The sequence below is a fragment of the Panthera pardus genome, unplaced genomic scaffold (assembly GCF_024362965.1).
Source record: "Panthera pardus isolate Hobbes unplaced genomic scaffold, ASM2436296v1 HiC_scaffold_9, whole genome shotgun sequence".
Lineage (NCBI taxonomy): Eukaryota > Metazoa > Chordata > Mammalia > Carnivora > Felidae > Panthera > Panthera pardus.
The window spans coordinates 2135499-2161378 of NW_026527024.1; the positions used below are offsets into that span (position 1 = coordinate 2135499).

Sequence of the window (25880 nt, forward strand, 5' to 3'; positions counted from 1 at the left end):
CTAAAAGCAACACCATTCTTAACATTTTTAGAGTAAGCATTTTGTAATAATAATTAGCAATAACCATAGTTCCACAACTTCTTTTGGTAATCTAGACCCAGAATCTTAGAAAAGCGCTTTCTTCTGCCTAATTTAAACCCTTTCTACTAAAACGTGAGCTTCTCTTTTATTCCCTGTAGAAGGTAAAAGACAGCAGGCGGCTACTCCAATAGCCCTTCCAAGACTCGGGGGCAGGGCCTATGCTTTCTGTGTCTCTTGTATCACCCGTTGAGTTTCCTGAGTGCTGGGCACATGACTGGTGCTGGATACGTGTGTCTTAGCTGGCGAGGTCTCTCCTTAGTCGTCTTTAAGCTAAGGAACTGCAGCTCCTCGAGTGTTTTCCACGGGGCCTTTCTCATAATTTGGCGTTGATCATGGCACTCCTCTGATTTTCTCCCAAAGTATCTTCAAAGTGTTCCTCTCTCAGTGGTTGAAGTCTCTTTGCTCCCAGAGAAGTTGAACTTCTCGATGCGTAGTGGCTCATTTCCGCTCCGACTGTCAGGGATAGGGGTGTGGGTGGAGATCACCTCTAGGGGAAAGAGCCGCCCTTCCCAGCCTACCGTGGTGTAGCGACGCTTAGCACGCGTGGCAGGGGACCCAGGTACCCGGGAACTGAGCCCCACAAAGGGCCGAGTTTGTGCAGTTCAGAGGCTGTACTGAGAGCAAGGTGAGGTGGAATGGTGGAGCCTGGGGAAGGAAGGGTACCAGCGTTCTTTTTCTAGGAGGCAGTTTCTGTTAGAGGTGCCCTTAGAGCAGGAGCCCAGCAGGAAGACGTCCAGGGACTGTGTGTCACTGAGGCGAGAGGCTGCCCCGGGGCAGAACCTGAACTCCGGCCTTGGGCCTCCCCACAGGTATCTGAGTTGTCTCTCCAGCCCCCAGGACACATTCAGTCTCGGCGCTTGTTAGGAATCGTTCACCCGTAGGGTGGTGACCGCTGGGAATGAGATTTGTGTCGCTGTCTTCTGCTGGCCGAGAGGAGCAGAGCTTGGAACAGCTTCACCACGTCGCTTGGGGTCGCGGTCCGGCCTACAGCGCGGGGCACCACGGCTGTCTGTCCTCAGGTCCCTTTCCGCTCACACATCCCAGTTTGTGGGGACAACCTCGCCTCCTCTCCCCATCCACTTGTCCTTCCTGCCTCTCTCTGCCAGGGTAGCGGGGGAGGGGCCCGGCTCCCAGGAGCCCCACGCTGACGCCGTCAGGAATATTGGGTTTAATGAGCTGCAAAATGAGGCGGCTGCAGCTGACATGTACGGATGGTGCCCGCACCCGCCTTCCCCCACCCTCTCCCAGCGTCGCCTCCTAGCACCCGTCGCATCCTTCTCCAAACACCCCGCTCTGCTCCGGGAGGCACCCTGCTCCGAACTCCAGGCCCATTCCTGGCAGTGCCAGCCAGGGACGCGAAGACCTTGCACCCTGTCTTTACCGAGGCGCCACAGGTGGTCGGGAAAGAGGGGTCTGAGGGCTGCTCCGCACTCGTGGGCTTGGCCTCGGAGGCTGGGGTGGGGGGAAGAGGACGAGAGCCAGGCAGGCAGGAGAGCGGATGGAGGTGTGGCAGCGGGGCGCCCTCCCTGATGGTGGCAAATATCCCTGTCCCCACAGAGGCGGAGGAGTCCTTCGAGTTTGTGCTGGTGTCCCTCACCGGGCAGACGTGGCACTTCGAGGCCTCGACAGCGGAGGAGCGGGAGCTGTGGGTGCAGAGCGTGCAGGCCCAGATCCTTGCCAGCCTGCAGGGCTGCCGCAGCGCCAAGGACAAGGTTGGCACGGAGGCCCGGTTGGGGTGGGACCCAAGGTGGCCTGGTGACTGACCGCCCCCCCCCCCCCGCCCCGCCCCCGGTCTCTCCCGCTGTGCAGACTCGCGTGGGGAACCACAACGCGGCCCTGGCCGTGCAGGCCGTTCGCACCGTTCGCGGCAACAGCTTCTGTATTGACTGCGACGCCCCCAGTGAGTGTGGAGGCCGGCGGGGCTGGGGTCGGGGTGGCTTTGGGAAAGCCTGACGAGAGCCTTCCAGCGGGCCACCGGAGGGGACCTCCCTGGTGGTCTCACGCTGGTTGCCCGTGGACTTCATGCTGCTTCCTCTCCTCGCCTAGATCCAGACTGGGCCAGCTTGAACCTGGGTGCCCTGATGTGCATTGAGTGCTCAGGGACCCATCGACATCTGGGGGCTCACCTGTCCCGCGTCCGCTCCCTTGACCTCGATGACTGGCCGCCTGAGCTGCTGGCTGTCATGACCGCCATGGGCAATGCCCTGGCCAACAGTGTCTGGGAGGGGGCCCTGGATGGCTATGCGAAGCCTGGGCCCGACGCCTGCCGGTGAGTGGATGAAGGGGGGGGGGGGCCCTGCGGCTGGCCAGAAAGGGAAGGGACGGTGGTGCCCAGGTATGGGGAAGATCGGGATGGTGCTGAGTAGCTGCAGCCGTGCTCCAAGGGTTAAAACTGGCTGTTGCTCTGCTCGGTAGTTGGCCCCTTGGGGTGCCCCTCCCCCTCCCCGCCTGTCACTCAGACTCCTCACAACAAGAGGCCCTTTCTGAGCCTTATCAGCAGGTCAGGGGCCAGCAGGAGGCGCATGCGCAGGGCCCTATCGCTCTGTGGCGTGAAGGCCCTAGCCTGAGCTCTGAGATGGGGAGAATGGGTGGGAGATAGGATAGCGCACGGGCCCCTAGTGTAGGCCCCCCACCCCCTTTGTTCCAGCAGGTCCAGATAAGCTACCACGGGAGCCCTGCCTGGAATCTTCCTGCCCTCTCAGCCCCCTACATCCCTGCTGCCCCCGAGGGGCCTCTCTTCAGTGTTCCTTTCAGCCTCTTCCACACCCTTTGCATTACCCACTCTGTGCCGTCCGTTCCTTAGGTTTGTCTCTCCACTGCCCCGTCCTATGCCTTGTTTCTGCCGATTCCCCTTTCGGGGTGCTCCTGCCATTTCCTGACCACCCTCCCCAGCCCCCGCCCGTTGGCTCATGCCTCGATGGACCTGTGGTTGCAGAGAGGAGAAGGAGCGCTGGATACGGGCCAAGTACGAACAGAAGCTCTTCCTGGCCCCGCTGCCGAGCTCGGACGTGCCGCTGGGACAGCAGCTGCTCCGGGCCGTGGTGGAGGACGACCTGCGGCTGCTGGTGATGCTTCTGGCCCACGGGTCCAAGGAGGAGGTGAACGAGACCTACGGCGATGGGGATGGGCGGACGGCTCTCCATCTCTCCAGCGCCATGGCCAACGTCGTCTTCACACAGCTGCTCATCTGGGTGAGTTGTGGGCGCCCTCCTCGCCTTGCCAGGGCCACCCTCGAAGGCTCCTCTGGCCAACCTCCTCTCCGTTCTGCCCCCAAGAACCCACACCTTCCTTGCCACATCGTGCCAACTGTGAAAATGTGCTTCCTTCTGCAGTATGGGGTGGACGTGAGGAGCCGGGACGCCCGGGGCCTGACTCCACTGGCCTACGCCCGTCGGGCCGGCAGCCAGGATGTGCGCGGACATCTTGATCCAGCATGGCTGCCCTGGGGAGGGCTGTGGCTTAGCGCCTACCCCCAGCAGAGAGCCTGCCAATGGCGCCAACACCTCTGCTGAGCTGCACCGAAGTCCTAGCCTTCTATAAGGCCCAGGAAGAGGGCACAGGGGCCAGAGGGACTCCATGGCCTGGGGCCCCTCCTCCCTACACGCACTGGGGGGAGCCAAGACAGAGAAAGGAAGAAGGAGAGGAAATGAGGAAGAGTCAAACAGAAGAAGAGCCAAATGAGAAAGACAGAGGGACCAGAGGAGACATCTGGGATTTGAGCTGCAGCAGAGGGGGAGTGGAGGTATTTCAGCCCTCTACCCCACGGTGCCACTGAAAAGGGACAGGACCCTTTGGAGGTACCTGTGAGGAGAGGGGAGCAGGACCTCTCCCTCCTCCGGATTCCTACCTTCTCCTGCCAGCCCCCTGCAAGCCTTCATCCTAAAACGGAGCCTGGACGGATAGGGCACAGGTTGGGGGGTGCTGGATGAAAGAGACGAGGGGGTGATCTGTGAGTCCGTGTAAATTTGTACATTGGAGTATTTATGTTTGTGTACATATCTGGTGTGTGTGATGAGCCAGTAAACCAGACCGTGTGTGGCCTTGTTTTCCCCTTTTATGTCTCTGCCCTTCCAGAAAGGCCCTTCAGCCCTACTTCTTGGTGCTATCTTCGGTCTGTACTCTGGGACTTCCTCCTCTCTCGGTTGGCCTGAGGCCCTGAGGTCTCTGCTCAGGCCACTACATGCGTTTCCTTTGGCCCTTTCCTGCCAGCAGCGTAGTTGAGTTTGTGGGTAGCACTGGCTTCGAACCCCGAAAGGAGGTACGGAGCTTTGTGCTTCCTACTGGAAGCTTTCTGCTGCTTCCCCTCCTCACATACCCCACCCCTACCCTCGGAAAGGTTTTCCGGCTGGTCTCCAGTAACCTCATGCCACACCTGGTGCTGGCCAAAGTGCACCAGAAGGAGGACAGAAGCATCGTCCTCTTTCCTAAGAGTCTGGGAAGTCGCTCACACAGCCAGACCTACGGGGAGACGCTCAAGGCGCAGGAGAAGAGTTCTGAGGAAGCCACAAGGGCAAGTGGCTGGACTTTACTAGGGCAGCACTGCCGCCGGGACTCAGGCCTCGGCTTTGCTTTTGAGGAGAGGCGAGGAGGTAGGTCACTGATGGCAGAACCACCACCTGGATTCCCACCAACATCCTGCCAAGCTGGGGGCAGAATCCTGAGTTCCTGTTTCTCCCTCTATCCCTCATCCTAGAAAGACCTGAGGGAAACCCCTCTATACCTATTCTTAAAGGATGAAAACTTGCAAAGTTAAGGTCCCTGCTCTCCAAGGAGCCCGTTTTCCTATCCCTACAACCGCTTTGCTGGTGGCCCCGTCTTTCTCCAACACTTAGTGTACACTGGGGTGGGGGGGGGGGGGCTGGCACTCTGATGGGAACCCACCTAAGTGCAGGTAGATAACTAAGCAAATGCTAAGTAAATGCTGTTCAGAGAATAAACCAGATTGTATTTTCTTGGTCCGCAGCCCTTTTGCAAGGCTGATAAGAGCCTTAGGCAAAGATCAGGGTAGAACAGAAATAGGGCCTTTGGTATGTATAAGAAGGGGCTCCTGGGCTCAGAAACATACTAGCAATAATCAACTTTCTTATTTTCCCTAAGGAAAACAAGCTGCTTAACTGGCTGAGTACTGTCCAGTATAGTTTAGGAGGCTTCATAGTAAATCCAGAAAAAAATGGCAAATCAGGGCCTTGGTTTCCCCCCGAGCCTCCTTCCCTCAGGCACAACACCAGAGAACGTCTGCTCTAGCCCTAGACCTGTGGACATGAATTCCCGACAGCCAAAGTGACAATAGCTCCTGTGATCCTCAACCACTGCCTAGCCTGGCCCCTAAAAAGCATCTAATCTCATAGGTTCCCTTCGTGGGCAGAGACAGCCTCAATCTCGATCAGGAATGGGGCTGGTCCGGACTACTTTTTTTAACCTAACTTTCAAGCCTTGCTGGATTTTAGCCAAATTGCAGCCTGGACCCCTGCATCCGAGCTGGGGAACCGTGACCCTGTTGCGAATAACCGGTCACAGCCCCGGCTTGCTGTTTGGTTGCCAAAACCAGCTAGGAGAAAGGAACTGCCAAGGAAAGCCTGTCTTCATCATACGAGGCGTTCAGTAGATGTTTGAGTGAATACTGGTTGGTCTGCCGTCCTAGGAATCAGGAGTAGCAGCAGTTTTCTAAGGAAGCTGAGGGGGCCGGCCAGGTATTTGAGCTTGTATTTCCCTCCCTGACCTTAACCTTCTGAGCGTCCTAGCCTCGCTCCTCGCTCTGCCCGTTTTTCTTCTCGGCAGCTCTGTTCTCTCCCCTAGCTGTCCTCCCAGATCAGTGCAGGTCAGGTTTCTTCCCAAGAAGCCCCGCTTACCATGATCCCAACTTCAGCTGGTTTCTGTAATAATCCTCTTTCCCCAATGTCTGTGCAGGCGTGTCTGTGCAGCCCCGCTCCACAGTTGGTACAGGATAGTAGCCCTTCTGTGAAGGTGGGGGAAATGGCAAATAGCTTTAGTTTGTCTTCTTTCGCTCACAGGATACCCGGTTTCTTGCAAGTGCCCCTGAAGTCTCTCACCCTCACGTTTACTTGGTCCCCCTAACTAGCTCTTAGAATGCCAACCCCCAAGCTCCCAGGTCCTATCTCTGTAGCTTCCCTATAGTACACACGTCCAGAACCATCGTTCCTTCCTGCCTCATCCGTTTTGCGGGGGGGCCTCTCAACCAATGTCGTTTCATAACAGAAGAGGATTTGGTACCCCAACCTTGGTAAAACACGCGATGGGGAGGAGACACCAGTTGCCGCAGTACGGACAGAGGACCAGAAAGGAGTCGTGCTCCGGGCCCTCACATCTGAAATACCAAAGGGCGGCAGGGATGGACTAAGCTGCTGCGTCCTCTGCCCGGAAAAAGTAATGAGCTTGTGGATGGTAACGGTGCACCCCCCAAACTGCCCTGCCTAGTCACTGACGGGACTGCCAGCGTCTACCTAGTTGGGGCCTGGCCGTACGCCAGCTAAATAAACTAGGGTCAAGTACTCATTTCCCCTCGTAACGCAGAAGGGAGTGGACCTTCTGTTCTCAAGTCTGCCAGCTCTTCCCAAGAGAAGAAAGCAGAGATGAAGAAGCTTGCCTGTTTAATGGGTAAAGAGAAAAGAAGTGTTGTGCTGGGAACGTGAGGCCTAGGTGCGGACTGCGGGAGGTACCGGGACGGGGAAGGACAGAAGTGAAGGTAGTTTACATGGGGGGAGATGGTGCGAGCCGAAGGTTTTCTAAGGAGGCCGGTGACAGTTTCATTCTGTTTCTTTGCGTGCCCTTGCGCTACAGACAGGCCAGACCGCGCCCACAAGGCAGTAAGAGGGAACTGAACTCTGGCTAATGATGACGGAACATCGAACTTTCCCAGTCTCTCTCAGGGGTGCAGACAGACAGACAGACAGAGGCAGATAGCTCCATATATACAAACTTTACAGAAAATAAATAAGGAGCTGTGATCAGCTTGGCTAGGCATCACCCTGGATTCTCTCCACCCCTGTGAGAAGTAATCCCAGGGCATTGGTGGGAAGCTTTCAGGCCCTTGGTGGGTGAGAACCCACCCCCTCCCCAGGAGTCCGTCTCCCCCCGACAACAGCTCCGCAGTGATGAGGACTCAAGCTCTGAAGCCCCCGGTCTGAGGATCCCTGGAATAGGCTCAGGGCCAGGGGCCAGGTCTCAGGTTGCCAGGAGAGCGTACCTAGCGCTAAGTTAGTTGCCGACGGAGCCCTCTCCCAGGGCAGCATCGTAGCAGCAGCCCCGCTGGTCCGCAGAACCCTAACCCAGTCTCAGAGCAGGCTCGGGGACAGATCGGCTGCCTTCCAGGATCCTTGGGAGCCCCTTCAGGGCCGGGCGCCCTGTTCCATTTGTTGGTGCGGCTCCGTACAGCAAACCTGTTGACATGCACAGGTATGGGGACAAACAATCTTGGGGTTTCTCACGGGCTCCCCGGAACGGCTGCTCACGTTGCCAGCTTTGATGCGCTTCCACTTGGCCGCCGATTCTGAAACCAGATCTTGACCTGCACCTCACTGAGCTTGAGGGCGTGGGCGATCTGGGAACGCTCTGTCAAGCTCAGGTATTTCTTGCAATGGAACTCCTTCTCCATTCCAAAAGCTGCTCACTGGTAAATGCCGTGCGGCGCCGTCGGCTTTTGCCCCCAGGAGCTGTCACTCCAGCTGCCACTGTGCCCCCTCCTCAGCTCCAGTCCCCAGACTTCCCTTTAGCTTCGGTTTAGGTCCCAGGAGAGCCCCGGGGCCCCCGCAGAACTGTCCAGGAAACCGTCGTCCTCGCTGTCACCGCCTGAGCCCTCCTCCTCCTGTTCGCTGCCTGCCGGGTCTCCTGCTGGTGCCTCCAGCTTCTCCTCATCTGAGCTGTACACCTTCCCCTCTGCTGTGGGGAGCGAAAACCACGGATGGGGAAGGAGCAGGCAAGGAAAAGGCAGACAGGTTGGAGGAGGCACATGGAACCAGGGCCGGGCACGGACAGGATGACGGCAGGAGGGCACGAGACATGGAAGGGGGGAGATGGGGAGGAGGGAGACAAGGACGGCACATCCAGGACACGGGGTGGGAAGAGGTTCAGGGAAGACAAAGAGATGGAAAGAGAGCTATTAACCAGCACAGATTTCACTACAGCAAAGTGGGTGGAGGCAGTAAGTGCATATATCAAAGGAATGTCATTCCCAGGACTGTGACCCAACTTTACCACCGCCCCCCCCACCTCTTTCTCCCCACCCACTACCTTCCCAGCTTTCTCCAAACCCAGACAAGTCACTTTCCACTCCTTCACCAGCCCTCCAGATCCAGACTGCACAGCCTCAGGTCCCAGAATGAAGCAGTGTGGGACCCGGCCTAGGAGCCTTTCCGTTACTATGGGCAGGAGGAAGCTGTGTAGAAGGATGCGCTTCTGCAGGATAGAGGGGGGACATCACACTGCTGGCCTTTGTTACTCTCCTAGGAATCCTCACCCACCCAGTGCTAAACTCTGTTCTGTCTCCCTACCTTCCCTCTTCCCTAGATCTAGAATCTTAGAATCTCACTTCCAGACGAAACCTAAGGGTCATCTGATTCCCCATCCCACCGATCCCCAAATCTGGGCCAAGAAATATTATCAAAGGATTTCCTTACCCCAAAGAGGTTTCCTTACCCCTACTTCTAATTCTTGACCAGATCATCCAGCCCTGAATGGGGAGCCCTCCCAGGGCCACCTTATCTGTGGCCAGATTTTTCTTCCAATCGCTTAGCCCTCTTAGTCCCCTTTTCACCCTTCCCTACTCCTTAATTATAAAATGATATCTTCTCTTTCCCACCTTCCCTCTTTCCCAACCAAGGATGCTTGAGCAACATAACAGCTGCTTTCTGCTCAAGTTCAGAATCCTGAGGCCCCCGAGCTTGACGTCAGCTGGAGGAACTGGAGGGAATACGGGAGGAGACGAAGAAAGAGAAGTGCAACAGGGGAAAATACAGATAGGAAAATGGTAAAATAAATTTTGGCTCATTTAGTAGATTACTGATTATTTGTAATCAGCCATATGAAGCATTTCAAATCCGTGTGTAATTCTAATACTTAATCATTGGTTTTAATCCTGCCCACTGTTTTGTCAGAACTGCAAAGAACGCGTTACAAATATTTTCAGTAGTTGAGTTGTAAAACTGCCTTGTTTGCTGCCCAAAGGGCCAATAAGCAGTGAAACAAAAACTCAAAAGAAAGTCCAACCATAGGAAAGAGAACAAGAGTAAACTGAATAGTCAGCTTTTTACCATCCGGTTGATGTTTGTGAAGAGGGCAGGCTTCTGTAGGTGCCGGACTGCATCTATCTATAACCACCACGCATCACACGGGACACGCAGAAGATCTGAGGTGGAAATACGGCCCGAAGTAAAATAACTTCAGGAGCGGTGAAATGCTTTAAAGGGGAAACGTGTGTGCAGCATGCCTACGGGGCTAGAACACCTTCCAGCACACCTCCCCACCTGCCTGTGCTCCAGAAGGAACTTCTCAGCGTCTCCAGGACAGCCAGTAACTTTCCCTTCCCCATCCCGGGGTTGTCCTTTCCCTTCCCTGACGCAATCAATCTACGCCTGTTTCTTTTCCTTGAGAACCATGTTTACACTCCCCTTAGAGGCCAGAATTGTTAGCCCACCTCCAGATTACCCACCACCGTCACAGTCAGCTGCTGCGCATCTCAAGGGCATTTTTATCCCCAGGCCCTGCCTTTCTTCCTTTCGTGCTTCATTCTATCTGACTTCAAAACCCGTGTGGCACACCCTACTTTAGGCTCACCCAGCCTTCCCATGTTCCTCCTGTTTGTTGCTTTTCATTAGCAAGGATGCTCTATTCTCTTTGGCAGCTGGTCAGAGCTTCTCAGCACCCGCTCCACGTGGTGTCTCGATATCCCTCTCACGGCCTCTCCCCTCTCGGTCCACACTTTCTCCGGTCCCTCCTTCCTGGCCAAGTACGTTTTGTTTTCTGCAACGTCACATCCTTGCTTCCTCCTTCGCGTCGCCAATGGTTCCTCCTCACACTCCTTTCCGTTTCCACGCACCCCAAACTTAACATGTCCCAAACTGAACTCCTGACCTCTCCCCCAAACCAGCTCTTCACCATCTGCACCATGTATTTCCCGGCTTGGTTAATGGTAGTCCGTCCTCCTTGTGGTTCAGATCAATCCTTCACTCCTCTCTCTCTCACAACCCATGCCCGATCCCAGAGCCTGCCCTTCTCACCACCTCCTCTTCGACCACTAATCCAAGTCAGCTTCATGTCTTGCCCAGTACATCGACCTTTTCTCAAACTGGTTTCCCTGCTTCTGCCTGCCCTGCCCTCCCCCCTCCGCCAACTTATTCTTCTGTTTGGAATACTAGGCTCTTCATCTAGATTTTTGCGCTGGCTCATTTCCTGACTCCTTCAAGTCCTTGCTTTACCAAGGAGATGTTCCCTGATCATCTTTTAAAAATGAAAACTCCCTAAACAAACAACAAACAAACAAACAAACAAACAACTCCCAGTATTCCTATCTCCCTTTTCTGCTTTATTGTTGCTATAGTACATGTCACCAATTTTATTTATTTTATTGACTGTCTTTTCCTATTAGAATATAAGCTTCATGAAGGTACGGATTTTTAATACATTTTTTCACTGCTGTATCTTCAGCATCTAGGAAATCAACTGCACAGAGTAGGCACCTAATAAATATTTGTTGACTAAATAAAAACCTATTCCCAGCCTTTCTCCCTTCCTCCCTCTCTCCCACTTCTTTTTATTTATTTATTTATTTATTTATTTATTGTTTAATATTTCTTTTTGAGAGACACAGAGCTTGAGGAGGGGAGGGGCAGAGAGACAGAAGGAGACACAGAATCTGAAGAAGGCTCCAGGCTCTGAGCTGTCAGCACAGAGCCCGACACGGGGTTCGACTCATGAACCACGAGATCATGACCTGAGCTGAAGTTGGACGCTTAACCGACTGAGACACCCAGGCGCCCCTCTCTCTCCCACTTCTATCTCTGTTCTTCCTTTCCCAACCCTCTCCTAAAATATTCCCCACAACTCCACCCCATCCAGTCCCCAGAAGACATCCTCTCCATGAGTATGATTCTATCCACTTTTCAGTATGCCCTCTGATCTCACATTGGCTGGAGAGAAATCCATATGCAGTGGGAATCTATAGGGTCTTATGCTAAAGAAAGGAGGGGAAACCCCTCATTACTCTATACATCATACCAAATACATGAAGTGAACGTACATCATTACTAATCCTTGAACTTGCAATTTTTAAAACATGGTTTGTAGTAAATAATAAAAAGAATAAAAGCTTGTAAAAACGCAGCCCAACACTACAATATTTTAAACAGCTGCTAAAAAGGCAGAAACTGGATTTCAGGGCCTGAAGGGTGAAATCATTTAGCACAGCTCCAAGCACCCAGGGGGCGTCCCATAAATCTAAACTGATGGTGATTGAGACGAGGCTCCCAGCTTCCTTGATCTGGCAGGGCCCCCTGAGATCATATCATCTATCCCTCTGTCTTCAGACAGATTCCATAAAACCAAGCCCACATAAGCAGGCCTCCCTCAGTGCTGCTTTTAAAGCCATACATGGGGCACAGGTTCACAACCTCTCTTGGTTACTCGATCCCGGTGGGATGCCGAGTGACAGGGGCCAGAGTTTCTCTCTGAGCCTTTATAATCATGACATCGAGGGCTCTGATAAGGAACTCTTGGAGGCAGGTGGGGGCGGGGCAATAGGAGAAAGCCACGGGAGGGGGAAATACAGCTTGACTCTCAAAGGAGAAGGTCTAGGGCAGTGAATAACACTGAGAAGTGAGGAAAGAAAAGGTAAGGCCAAAGAAGGCAGAAAGAGGACTGGGACGAGAGAGAAGTGGGGTAGATGTAGTGGCAGGAGAATGAAATGATGAATCGGAGAAAGTCAAAGGGCTGGAAAGTTGAAAGGAGGGGTAGAAAATAGGGGGGGGGAAGAGCAAAAAGCTTACAAAAACCACACCCCTGCCTTTCTCCCCCCAAACATTGCTGCATTTAGAGCAAAACAAAGCATTCTCACCCTGCCACATGTTCTTTGCTCCACTAAAAGCACTTCGAGAATCACTGCCCAAAGTGAAGGAGACACATTGAAAAGAATTGAGTGAGGCAAAAAGGGAGACCAACCCTTAACAATGTACCAATCCTGCGGCACCCAGGTGGCATCCGCTTCGTGAGTTCTGCTCAGGTCATGATTTCGTAGCTGTGGGACTGGGGCTCCACGCTGCACGTGAGCATGGGCCTGCTTAAGGTTCTCTTGCTCGCTCTACTGCCCCTCCCCACCTGGTGTGCACGTGCACACTCTGTCAAAAACAAAACAATATAGTGATCCTGAAACAGCTTACTCTTTTCTAATGGATGAGCTACAAAATAAATGCAAGCTATTTTATTTTATCTGATTTGTAATGAATATTAATGGTAAATATAATCAAACAAAATAAAACAAACTGCACGTAGAAAAACGTGTTATTGACTAAAAACTGACAGAAGCAAATCTTTTTAATAAAATTGCTAATTGCAAAATTTGATTTAGAATAATTGGGCTTGGTAGATATAATGTCCATAAAAGTAAATTACTAATCGCAGATGCTATAACCGGTTGATATGAACAAAAAACTTGATCCGTAAGACCTCACTGCAAATTTTACATGGGAAATAATGATTCGATGAGAATAATTTCAGAAGAAAAAAGTTTTAATTGGAAACAATTTGACTATGTACATAGCTAGGCCAAACAGAAAGGTTCTGTTCTTTGCGCATGAAAGTGATGTTATTGGTGACGTAAGAGTATGCTGAGTTTTCAGCTTACTCCTTACGTGTAAGCCTAGGATCAGAAAGAAGTGTGGTGTCTATCCTATGAGTGTGGGGCAGATCAGTTACGAGGAAATATCTAGAGTTCTGGGCAGATCAGTTACGAGGAAATATCTAGAGTTCTTACGAATTCTCATGGTGGATGTGATTATCCTAAGAACCAGAAATCAGAAGGTTTATGCCACAATTACTTGTCAAGTCCGTGCCGAGAGCATACTTCCCACTCCAGAGAGCAGTATTCAGGCTCCAGGGACACATCTGCGTGGGGCCTTCCTTCCAAGAGGGCGCCAGAGGTACAGAAAAGCCCATCTTATGAGCGGGTCTGGTCAGGCTGGGGAAGAAATCAAGGGCCAAAGAACCCCCGGTAGATACTCTCCAGGAGAAAAAAGAAATAGCACCAGACTTGCACCATCTAGAGCTGTGGTCACCAAGAAGGGTGGGCCGGGCCTGGGTTGTGGTGCAGACAACCACCCAAGGAGTGGAAAACCACTTTAGACCCCAGCTGTGGGAACTCACAGAGCCCCTGTGCTGTCCCTCATCCATCCTGTTCGGTTTCACCTTCTATAAATTCAACAGCCTTTATTATTCACTGAAGAGAAGTCTCTCTCTCATGATACTCAGTTCTGACTTCCCTCTACTTTCAAAACAACTACCCTCACACACCCTGAACTACTGTCAGGGTAGTAAGTCTCCTCCCGAGTCAACTACTCAGCTTCCTGAATACAGAAACAATTTTGCGTGAGGTCAAAAGGTAGAAAGAAACTCAGGTCACCCCTCAAAAAAAGAGGTATGTTTGCCACCATTCTCGTTTCCAAATCTTCATCATGATGTCCAGCACGGAATTATTTCTCTGTTCTTTGTGGAGACAGTACTTCCTCTCGTCATTTACGGCAATTAGCTCACTTTCAATTTATTTTTCACTCATCCCCTTTCATGCTACCACCCCTTCCTATCACTTTTGGTGCAATAAGGAAAATTCATTTTTACTTTCTGTCTCTCCACTCTCCCACGACCCTTCAGCACTCCTTACTCCAAATTGACTTGAGAGTTTTCTCTACACCACTGCCGTCCAGGACCCCTCCCACCTTCATGACGAGCTCAGGGCAATTTCCCCACCACTCCAAGCTCAGAGTTCCTCTCATGGCATACCAACACTGTCATTGCCAAGGGCACCCTTGCAAACGTTGATGTTCCAAAACATCTCCACGCTTACTATTTACCTTTAAGCAACTCGCTGAAATAGAGTAGACCTATTAGTAGCACTAATGGAAGGTTTGGCAACCTTATTTCAGGTGGAAACATGGAGTTTCAGAAAGATTAAATGATTTTCCTAAGTCACGCGGCTAGAGATAGATTAATGTCTAGAACCTTGGTCTCCTAAATCTCCAACCAATGCTCCTTCTATCCTTTCCGGTAAAATATCTTCTTTTCCCTTTGCACTTGAAGTAAATGCCCAGACGCCTCATCAGATAACCTTCCCACCAAACCTGGTTTTAGTTAGATCTCATTCCTTTCACTTATCACTCCAGAGCTCCAGCCTCATCATTAATATCTTCCCTTACCATGCTCAGAGAAGGCTCTTACACTTGCCATAAGAGTGGCCTCACTTACCAAATTTCACCTTTGTCCTTAATAGGCTATTTCTCCCATCATTCCCCAAGACAAAATTCCTACCAGATCTATTTTTTCTGTCCTTATTGTTTGTATGATGTAATCTTACCAGTCAGCATCCCTTTTATTTAGAAATGTATTCTTTCATTAAAAAATGTTTTAAATGTTTGTTTACTTTTGAGAGAGAGACAGAGAGACAGAGCACGAGCAGGGGAGGGGTAGAGAGAGAGGGAGACACAGAATCCAAAGCAGGCTCCAGGCTCCGAGCTGTCAGCACAGGGCCCGATGTGGGGCGGGGCTTGAACCCACGAGCTATAAGATCATGACCCAAGCCGAAGTCAGACGCTTAACCAACTAAGCCACCCAGGCACCCCTGTATTTTTTCATTTAAAAAATAATATCGCCAAATTATGGAAACAGTTTTACTATCCATTTCTTTTTCTAGCTTCTAGTTTACAAATATCTCCATCATCCCTCAAGTACAGCTCTTTCTTGTACAGGACTCAGCCTCACTGAGGAATAGACATTCTTCTACCGTGCCCATCTCTCCACCTCATTCATTACAGAGCTCTCTTCAGCGCTCCGCTCTCCCTGTCTCTTCCCTCACTCTTAGGAGTATTTATTGAGCCAGGGAGAAGGCTTTCCTCCCTAGTACTGGAAGGGAGTTAAGGTAGATTCTTTCTTTTGGGTTGAGGTAGACATCTGCTTGGGATTTATTTTTGTCTGCTCAGCACCCGTCCCTCCCTCCCTTTGGGCACCGCTTTTCATCAACTACCCAGTACGGTGGCCTGTCCATCGCATTTCCCCGCCTTCACGGCCGTGCAGCACGTGGCCTGGATCTGACCAATCCTAACATCCCATCTCTCCCATCTGCCAGGAGACTGGACTCCAGTGAATTGTGTGTGTGTTAGAATCCACTGGGGTCTCAAGCTAGGATTGTAAAAATTTAGAGCTGCTTATGCTTGTGCCCTTTCTCACCTCTCTTAAAGACGGAATGTGGCAAAGCCTCTTTCCTTCAGCCAAGTGAAAGGAAAAGAAAAGATCTAACAGATACTGTTTGCATTTTCGGATCCACTCAACTCCTATACTTAGAACCACGTGAATCCATAAATGCCCATTTTAGCTTAGAGTTGAGCTACTGTCACCTGCAACCCAAAGAGCTCTGACCGCACCCCGTGCTGTAACCGCAAGTGACAATAATTGCACGACTCCGGGGAAGGTAAGCCTCTCCGCCTCACTCCACAGCAATCCCATCCAAAACAGTGTTTCCGCATTACCTGAAATTATTCATAATAACGCCACCTAATATTCCACCAGTTTGAAATTCATCTGGACTTTAAAAAATCTCCTTAATCCATCTGAGTGTGAATTACTTTAATCCAATAGCTTTGCTCTTAACGTCAAGGCGAGATCAGACATATGAGGGAATAGGAATTCGGGTGAGGAAAGAAGGAGAGGTGTTTTTTAATATACACACAATGTAAAGAAAAGAACAGGCTCCGGTGGGACACGGAAGGAAGGTGTTGGGTAGTCTTGGCTTCTACAGAGAATGCCGAAATGTGAGACAGAGAAATCAGAGGAGGGGGAAAGAGCCAAAGGAAAAAATGGGACATCTACCCTCATCAGCTGCATACCTTGGTTCTCTCCCGGCATTCACTTCTCAGGAGACGGTGCTATTTCTAGCATTACTTCCAGACTTATTTCTCCCTATCAGCACAAAGGGTGTCACCTATCCTATGCGGTTCTAGTAAAGAAGTCTTCCACAACTTAATTCCCAGGTAGGCTCCCCATCCGTTTCCAGTACACGGACGACACCAGGAATTTCTTGCACACCTATTACTTGAGGATGCCGAACAACATCTTCTCATCTAATCCTTAACTCTGTGAGGTAAGTATCGTTGCCCCGTTTTGCTGGTGAGGAAACTGTGACTGAGTATGCTGCTGTTAATATCTGTATCCAAAGCCCATGCTCGTCCCGCCGTGCAGCACCACATCTCTTTGTGAACACTGGGTTGCCGTGGCACCCTATCACAAATACTGTACCAGATGAAGACGTAACGGAGAAGGCCAGGAACGGGCTCCACCACACGGCTTCTCTTTTTCTCACTCCCTCACGGGCACTCCTTCCTTCCTCACCAGGTAAAGTCAGGCACAACTGATCCCCAATTTTTTAAAGTTTTGTTGTTGTTGCTGTGTATTTATTAACTTATTTAGAGAGGGAAGGAGGAAGGGGGAGAGAGAGCGTGAGAGAATGAGAACAAGAACGGGGAAGGGACAGAGGAAGAGAGAGAATCTTAAGCGGGCTCCAAACCCAGCACAGAGCCAGATGCTTGGTCTCACAATCGTGAGATCGTGGTCTGAGCCGAAATCAAGACTCAGACGCTTAACCGACTAAGCCACCCAGGGGCTCCCATCCCAAATTTTTTTTGGCCTTGATAAGATCACTCACCTTCATCAGACGTTTCTCTCTCTGACAACCGTACACAGCCATAGCTCTGATAACACCTCCCCAATCCCAGAAGACAAGACCTCCACTATCGTCAAGCCCAGCCCCGACTTCGCCTCAAGATGTACATATCCCAGCCTGCCTCCTTTTCAGTGGCCACGACAATTCAGCACTGAGAGGTACAGAATTTCCCCCAACCTTTGCTCAGGATGCCTTTTTCCCCCCAAAGGAAACAATTAATTAATAAAGGTATCCTTACAGATAAAACGATTGTAGAGCCGGAAGTGACCTTGGAGATCATCTAACTCAAACCCCTAATGGTACTGATGAGGAAGTTAAGACATAGACGGGTGTGACTTGGCCGGGAACCCTCAGTCACACGTTTCTAGTATCTATGCATAACGTGTAGAAGGGCTGTCACCAAATCCAGCACAAAGTGCTTCTTACCTTCACTCTCAGGATAATTTCGTCTCCCTCCCTCCTTCTAGTACACTTCTGCACTATGCTTCTCTTCCCGTTGCTCCCAATACACACTTCCATTTTCTCCATTGCTTCCATTGTAATTCCATTTCCTCCGTAATCCAGCAAGAAATCCATCTCCCCTCACCCCCAGTTCAGAAGCATTTTTTTCTGCTTCTCCCATGCTCATTTTTCACACAGTGCTCTTCCCTCCTCATAACCCTAGTCTCTCTGAGTCCCTGCAGCCCCCTTGCTTCTAATACAGATTTCTCATGCCATCACTTGAAGGTTATTCCTTTCCCTTCCACAATGGGAAGGGAATGAAGACATTGCTTCACAACTAGCTGTAGTCCTGTGTTGCCTCTTGCTACCACAACTCAGTTCAACTTGTGTAAGTCCGCTGTTCCATCACACCAAATTCAAGCATCTCTTCTCCCCACACTCTTTCTCCCAATTAACACATCGGTGTTTCTAAGCTGACAACTTTCTCCCAGCACGACCGTATTGCCAACGAAAAACCCAAGCCTTTTCTCCATCACTCCCACACCCAGACCTCTTGCCTCATCATCACTACCACTGTAGCCATGAGCACCACCACCTGCACAGACAGTGCCATGCTTTCCATTGGTTCGGGGTTTCTTCTCTCCTACCCCAGCGTGGGGCATTTTCCTATTCCCTCTAGATAAAAATCCTCTCCCACCAACCCCTTTCCCTGCCATCAGTCCTCCTTAAGTTTCTCTTGTTGCACATCTGCTCCATCATGCTCGTTTCCCTTTCCCAATTCCCAGCTTCGGTTGAGGCAAAGCTCCTTCTTTCCTCATTACTTTCAAGGCAAAATTCTTGCCTATAGCTTCCCATCGTGACATTACTCTCAATGCAAAGCACTTCGTTCATCATGTCATGTTCCTCCTTTCCAATTAAAATATTTCCCCTTCATTATTCCAATTACTTCCTCACTCCCATTATTCCCAGTATAGACTATTTATGCCCATCATTCTGAGTATAAGAATTACCCTCCTAATCATCTAAATATATATCTCCGTATTTACATATGCCACCGCAGAGATCCCCCTTCTCTATTCCAACCCTCCCAAGTGTTACTTTCACAACGGTATAAGGCACCTCAAGATCCCATTCTAATCCTCCGGATACAATTTTCCTCTTGTCATTTCTAAGATCTCTGTCCCTCAACTAGGGGTTCTTAACACTGTTTGTGCCATGAACTCCTTGGCAGTCTGATACAACCTGTGAATCCCTTCTCAGAATAATGTTTTTTAGGTGTATAACATAAAACACATAGGATTACATGAGAAGCCAACTATATAAAAATGCAGTTTTCAGATATTTAAAAATGCATTTGTGTTATAATCATATACGCCTGTTAATTCTTTGAACAAGATGCCTCCAAAGACTATATAAACTTATAAGAAAGCATCTGTAATTTCTATTGATGACAAAAATCTCAGTGACTGCTGAAACTACTATTGTTTCTGGCCTACACTCGTAATTAAAGAAAATGCCAACTTTTAGTTAGGAATAAAGTAAAAATAAAGATGTAATTTTTCCCCTACTAATAATTAACAGATCCCTTTACAAGGGGCCCATGAAATGCACTGAAGCTAGAAAAACAAGCTTTTATTCTATGGAATTGACAGAGACATTAAAACTAATCTGGGGGCGCCTGTGTGGCTCAGTCGGTTGAGCGTCCGACTTCGGCTCAGGTCATGGTCTCACGGTCCGTGAGTTCGAGCCCCGCGTCAGGCTCTGTGCTGGCAGCTCGGAGCCTGGAGCCTGCTTCCGATTCCGTGTCTCCCCTCTCTCTGCCCCTCCCCCACTCATGCTCTGTCTCAGAAATAAATGATTAAAAAAAAATTTTTTTAAATAATCTAAATCAAAACTTTTATGCTTCAGATGAGGAAACTTAAGCCTAGAGAAGTTATAAGACTTGACTCTCCCATAGGGTCCTGAATATACTAAGCCCATAATAAACACACAATAAATGTTCCCTGAATTGAAGGGAGCAACTTGCCAAAGCTGCACAACTAATAAGTGACGAAGCTGAGACCTGAGTGCATGTGTCATGACTCCTAAATAAATGACCCTTCGATCACATTAAGTTAATGCAACACTTGCCTTTCTATAAATGTCAGCGGAGCAAACACTCTGTGTGCTCAACATTTCTGGGAAAACATGCGTCTCCATTGCTTCCAAGAAAAATTTCCCTCCTAATTGTAACAGAAGTCTCTGATTCCATATCACATTATCATTTCCTGTTTTTCTCTCATGAGTAAATACATCTTGACAGTCATAATGGGCACCTATTCAAAAATTGATGGTCACCTAAAATGTTCTCTAGCTACAATTGGGTGCTTAGCTCATAGCAATCAGCCCTCAAATATCATGCTCCTAGAAAGTTTCCCTAGTCTCCTTGCATGGTTTCTGTCATTATTGCCAATCTCTATTCAGAAATCAGCAAATTTTTAACTTAGTTTTTAAAAATAACGTTCACTACACTGTCATTTCCCAGTTGGTCCCAGCATATTCTTCTTCCTGTATCATCTCAGTGTTTTCTTCTCAAATGTTTTCTTCTCTTCACCATGCTCCATACTGGCATTATCTTCCATGGGAATCTCTCACTATATGTTTATCATCCATCCAACGATAATTTTGGACTCTCTGCCATCCCTCACTTCTTAAGTCTTTGTTTTCAAGCAATCCAATTCCTTTCTCCCTGAATCATTGCTGTAAGCACCCCCAATTTAAAGTTTTCTTCTGTGTTTCTACCAACGGACAGCTCTTTCCATCATTCCCCCGGCACACAGCATCACCTTCCCCCATCGTTTCTGTGACGCGTATTTGCACCACGTCTGCAAGTCAGCTGGGACCTACTCTCGGTCAGAGCTCACGTGCACCTTCACATACAACAGGATCACCGCTGCCCAACCCACTCCCTTTTCCCCTTTGACGGTTTACTTACGTAGAGTTTGCTACTCTCTTTTCTGCGTTATTCCTAACACGGAGAAGGCTTCACTATCCACCCCAATTCAAAGCTCCTTGCCCCCATCACTTTCACATGACTCTGTTCTTACGACTTTTAGATCAGTTATGTTGAGTAAAAGTCACCACTGCCCACATGAGGCTACTGACCACTTGAAACACGGCTGATGGAACTGAGACGTGCTGGGAGTATAACATACACACTGGAGACTGAAGGCAATATGGAAAGAGGATATAAAATATCTCACTAAATATTTTTATATCGATTAATGCTGAAGTAGTATCAGACATATTGGGTTTGATGAAATATGTTATTACAATTAATTTCATCTGTTTATTTCTACCTTTTTAATATGGCTAATGATTTTTTAATTATATAAATGGCTTGCTATTCTGGGCTCTTCTGTGGATTCATACTTTTAAATCTTCTCCAGGAATCCAAATTCTCTCCTTTTAGCACTTCCACCAAGATACCTTCCCCAATTATCCTCACTGTTGCCCACACTCTAAACCCAGAATTATTTTTAATCTACCATTCTCAATACCTTTTCTACCCATTATTTCTGAACACCGTGTTGTGGTTTTTTTTTTTTTTTTTGCCTCCTAATAGAGCTTCTACCCCTGCATGCAAATCGTATAAAGTTCTGTTTTCTTCATCATCAATTGTAGTAAGGTGATGTCTCTCTTGAAGCAAAATTTCAAAAAAAAAAAAAAAATAGTAATTCCCAAGAAAAAGAACTTCACTCATCATTCTCCAAACTGGCCTACCTTCACTATAATTTCACTTAGCAGGGCTAGTAACTGTAAAATGCTAAACAAATGGAAATTAATTTCAGAGCAATGTTACCCATTCACACTAGGAGAGCAATTCCTCCTCTCTCATTTTAAAGACAGCATTCTTTCTCCAAAACTCTTCTAATGTTGAGGTTTCAATCCCATTATTCAAGCAAAAACTCTCTTATTTCATACTAAATATTCTAATACAATTCCCCAAATATCCATTTTCCCATTTTCAGCAAGGGCCATGTGTCCTCACTCCCCACACTGATTCTACGTTTAACATTTCTGGAATCTCCTTTTCTTTTCTCAACTACTTAAGGAGAAAAATGAGGGCTGGCCAGGGGGATGTGAGTGGCCTGGTGAGTGATAGGAGGTGGCAGTCACAGATAAAGATCTCAGTCTCTATCCTCTGAAATCTCTCCTTACTGCTCTGCCCCACAAGCCCCACTATAAACCCTTTATGTGTACCTCTTCCCAATATGACTGATTACCTTCACTCTAGCACCTCTCAGAATTCTTCCTCTGTAGGGTCTCCTTCTCATCATTCTTAGCCAAAAAAAAAAAAAAAAAAGTCTTTTTTATTAAAAAAAATTTTTTTTAAGTTTATTTATTTTTGACAGAGACAGAGTGTGAGCAAGAGCTGGGGAGGGGCAGAGAGAGGGAGACACAGAATCCGAAACAGGCTCCAGGCCCTGAGCTGTCAGCACAGAGCCTGACACGGGGCTCGAACCCACCAACCATGAGATCATGACCTGGGCCGAAGTCGGACACTCAACCGACTGAGCCACCCAGGCGCCCCTCCCCCCCAAAAAAATTGTCTTTACTCAAAGAACAAGTGTCTTTTTATTGCCTCCAACATTTTCCTCAGATGATGATCTCTCCTTGATCATTCTCTACGTATAAATTCCAGTTTACCATCACTCCCAATATTGAAAAACCTTTTTAAAAAATTACTCCTGGTGTTGACACTTTTCCCCATTTCCTACTAGAACATTTATTTAGTTTGCTCCCAAACCTCTCAAAACAGAACTCTTTCACTCACACACACACACACACACACACACACACACACACACACACACACACACCACACACTTCTGGTCCAGAGACTCTGTTCAGTATTCTTACAGCCCAGGCTAGAAATCCCTTGTAACTATCTCTTCCAACAGACAGACCTCTTCTGTCTCTTTTCCCTTTGGATAATCTGGGGACACAGCACATTTGTTGGTCCTTCCTTTCCTCTATTCCTCTTTCCTCAATATTTCTTTTCAGTTCTTTTCCTCTGCGTACTCCTCTCATTTCCTCACTCACTGTCTGCTTTTACAGCAAATATTCTATCTGCTTCAGAAAAGAGCCTCCATTCCATAAATGGGTGAAAATAACCGAGGGGACCTGAAAGAGTAGGACGAGTCTTCCCAGGGCTTAGGCAGGTTCCTCCCTCAGTTCCCCTTCCCCGGGCTGCCTCCCTTTCTCCTCCCCCTCAGCTCACCTCTTCCTCAGGTATCTGCTTATTCTTCCAGCTCCTACTGCCCCCAAAGCCATCCCTCTGATGGCCTGCCTTGCTCCTTTCTACCTTAGGACTATCCTATTCTGAAAATCCTCCTGATTCATTCTTCTTCCGAATGGCGTCCTGCCAGCTACTTTTCCCCTCCCCTCTGGGCCCTTTAATTTTGTGGACATTTCCTCCCACCATCCAAGTGCTGCTCTATCATTTCCTTTTGATCCTCCTTAGAAGATGCTGCTCAGACTTCAGCCACTGGACACCGCACCCCCCCCCCACCGGCCCAACCAGGTACAAAAACAACAACTGGATCCCCAAAGCCAAAATGCCCAGGGGTCAAGGGGAAAAGAAGAGGAAGACAAGCCCTGTAGCAGCGCTTGGAGTCTGGAAGGATGACGAGACCTTTGGACCATTTCAAGGAAGAGCCTAGAAACCTATCACCGGGAATTGTCTTCTCCTGGCAAAGGACAAAAGGACTCTTGGATCTCCTTCTTGCCTCTGCTAGAGTCAGCCTCCAGGCCTCCTGAGGTCACTTTCTCCCGCCAAGCTGATGTGATGAATGGTTAAGCATAGGCGGATCCATCCTCATGCTAAAGAAGTTTAAGCTTCAGGAACCCCACACCTGCACGCAGCCCCTCTTTTTCTTAAATAGAGTCCACTAAATCATATAAGCTTTGGGTCTCCTCACACCTGGATTTGCCCCTGGATAGGGGAAAGCTTTACTGGCTTCTAGGGGTTAAGGACTGACCAGGGAGGTCAGGAGGGCTCAGAGTAGTTTCATTCTAAACCGGGTTCAGCTTAATACGCCCTGCCTCCGTTGAGAGGGCATCTTCCCATGGAGGATCCAGGGTTCCTGAATTATCTCTTAGCTGAATCTCACTGGTTCCAGAATCTTAGCTAGATTCTTGACTCCAGGCATTTGTGCCACACCCAACCCAGCCCAGCCTTTAGCCTCTCTCTCGACCTCCCAGTCAGTACTGGTCAAGCAGGTGCTAGGCCCGTTACTCAGTTCTTCAAGGCTTATCTCTAAATCTGCCAATTCAGAAGTGACCTCTACTACTAAGGCTAAACCGGGTCACCAAAGTGGTCACCACTGCTTTAAGACTCTCCCTTTGCCCCTGCAATCACAGAGCCCATTTGGGGTCAACACAGAAGCCAGAATCGCCTTCCCCTTACTGAACTGACAGCTGTCCCAATGTACCCTCACCCTGGGGTCTTGCTAGTGTCCCCAGGAATCCCACAGTTGCAGCTTCTCTATCCTCTGCGGAGAAGAAAAATGAAGGGATTCTTAAAAAGAGACATGGGAGCCAAGGCGTGAGGAGTAGAGTGCTGGGAGAAAAGGCACTAATTTGGAAGGGAGTACTGGGAAGTCTTTGGTGAGGCTTCAGGCACTCTGGAAGACAGAGCAGGGCAGCGGTTCTGGGCTCTAGAGGTGCCGTGTTTGGAACAGAACTGGAGGTGGTTCTGCAGAACCCAGCATCTGGGGGTCTGGGATTCCAGGGCTCCGGGCAGGTGCTGAGATTCTGAGCCGGCTGCTGTCTGGGATTTCCAAGTGAACGAGCCTCCCGCCCGGCGCCCTGGTCGGGCCCCAGCACTTACCCGGCAGACTTGGGAAAGTCTCTGAGAAGTGCGGAGGCGGGGGCGGTGGGGGCTCTGCCACTTTCTCCCGGGCGGGCATCAGCTCCTCGGCTTCCAGCCCACCCTCGGGGCGTCGGCCACCCGGCTCGGGGTTGTTTCGGGCGGCAGTGGCGGCGGCGGCGGCGGCGGCGAGCTCCTGGGGCCCGTAGAAGGCGTCGGGCGGCTCCGCGAAGCTGGGCAGCGCGGTGGTCAGCGCCACCATCGAGGGCACGGCCTGGCCCAGTCCCGCGCAGAACGTGTTGGTAAGGCGGCCGGCAAAGGAGGCTAGTGGGGCGAGAGGCGGGAGGCCGGCAGGCAGCGGCGCAGGGGCCAGCGCCTGCGGCAGCACCAGCGGCCGGTAGGGCATGAACATGGGATAGCCGGTGTAGAGCAAGTGGCCGGAGCGAGGCGGCGGTGGCCCGATCAGGGAGTCAATGGAGAAGGCAGTGCCCGGGCCCCCGCCGCTGCCCCCGCCGCTGCCCCCGGGGGCACCCCCGCCTCCGGCTCTCTGCATCGTGCCCGGAGCTACGGCCGCCCCGGGGCGCTCCCCTCCGGGCGCCGCCGTGCGCCCCGCGGCTCGGGCGCCCCGCGCGGACACGCAGGGCTCGCTCCCAGGCTCCCGGGCCGAGGTGGCGGCGGGGCGCGGGCTCGGCGCAGTGTGGCTCCGGCGCCGCGCTCCCTCGCTCTCATAAGGAGGGAGGGGGCGGGCGAGCGGGCGGGCTGGGGGTGTCGCCCTCCGGACTCATCCATCTTCCTCAAATTACGCTTCACTTCCTCCCTCCGCCCGCCGCCGCCGCGCCCGGCTCCGCTCCCTCCGCAGAGCCCGTTCCCAGCGGCCCGGCCGGCCGGCCCGGGACCCCGCCCGCCCCCCGCGGCCCAACCAACTATTATTAATGGAGATTGATGAGGCCGGACACGCCGCTTTGTGAAAGTTTGCGGCCGACGAGAAGGCGGCGGCAGCTGCTGGGTCGGTGCCCCTCCCTCCACCCAACCCGCCCCCCCCCCCCCCCCCAGCCCGCCCGGCCTGGGCGTGGACGCGGTGAGGGACGCCCGGCAAGGAGGGCACACCGCGAGGGGCGGGAGGGCGGCGGGGCCGGACCACAAAGCCCCAGGCCCCGGCCGCCGCCCGCCGCAGGACCCTGGGCCAGTCCCCGGAGCGCCTCCCGGGCCGCCCCAAGAGCAAGCCCCTGCGACGCGGGCGGGACTGGACCGCGGCGCCCCCTCGGGCGGCGAGGCGGGGACGGCAGGGGGCGCGCTCTGCCGCCGGGCGCCGCAGCTCAGGGTCCTCGTGTAGGGGCCCCTTTCCCCCTCGGTACTTTCTTCCCAGCCCCGTTCCCCTCTCCCCGGGTCTCTGTTCTCTCGACAGTGGCTCTTCCCCTTCGTCCTCACTCCCTCCTCCGTGGCGGACTACCTCAGTTCCTCACTGTAGCCTCTGTAGGTAATTTCCTCGAGTGCCCACACTATGCCAAGTACTTACCATTCCTCTCACCTCTCCCCCTTCCCTTACGTGCTCTTCCTTCCTCCCACTCTTCCCTT

At 50.9% G+C, this 25880-nt stretch overlaps 2 protein-coding genes across 2 annotated transcripts in view; one reads left to right on the forward strand and one right to left on the reverse strand.

Annotated features, from left to right (window-relative positions):
• The window catches only part of AGAP3 (ArfGAP with GTPase domain, ankyrin repeat and PH domain 3), a 55254-nt gene extending 51133 nt beyond the window's left edge, over positions 1-4121 (forward strand). Inside the window, 6 exon segments of the mRNA XM_053898729.1 lie at positions 1639-1793; positions 1891-1981; positions 2128-2350; positions 3017-3272; positions 3414-3491; positions 3493-4121. Coding sequence (XP_053754704.1) covers positions 1639-1793; positions 1891-1981; positions 2128-2350; positions 3017-3272; positions 3414-3491; positions 3493-3621 — 932 coding nt within the window. The 3' untranslated portion in view covers positions 3622-4121.
• On the reverse strand, positions 65-25348 carry GBX1 (gastrulation brain homeobox 1). Its single transcript, XM_053898728.1, is given in 9 exon segments — positions 65-6037; positions 7286-7462; positions 7465-7504; positions 7506-7579; positions 7582-7692; positions 7695-7772; positions 7775-7849; positions 7852-7977; positions 24327-25348. Coding segments are annotated over 8 exon segments (1071 nt in total). The 5' UTR covers positions 24859-25348; the 3' UTR covers positions 65-6037; positions 7286-7427.
• Between the last annotated feature and the right edge of the window lie 532 nt (positions 25349-25880).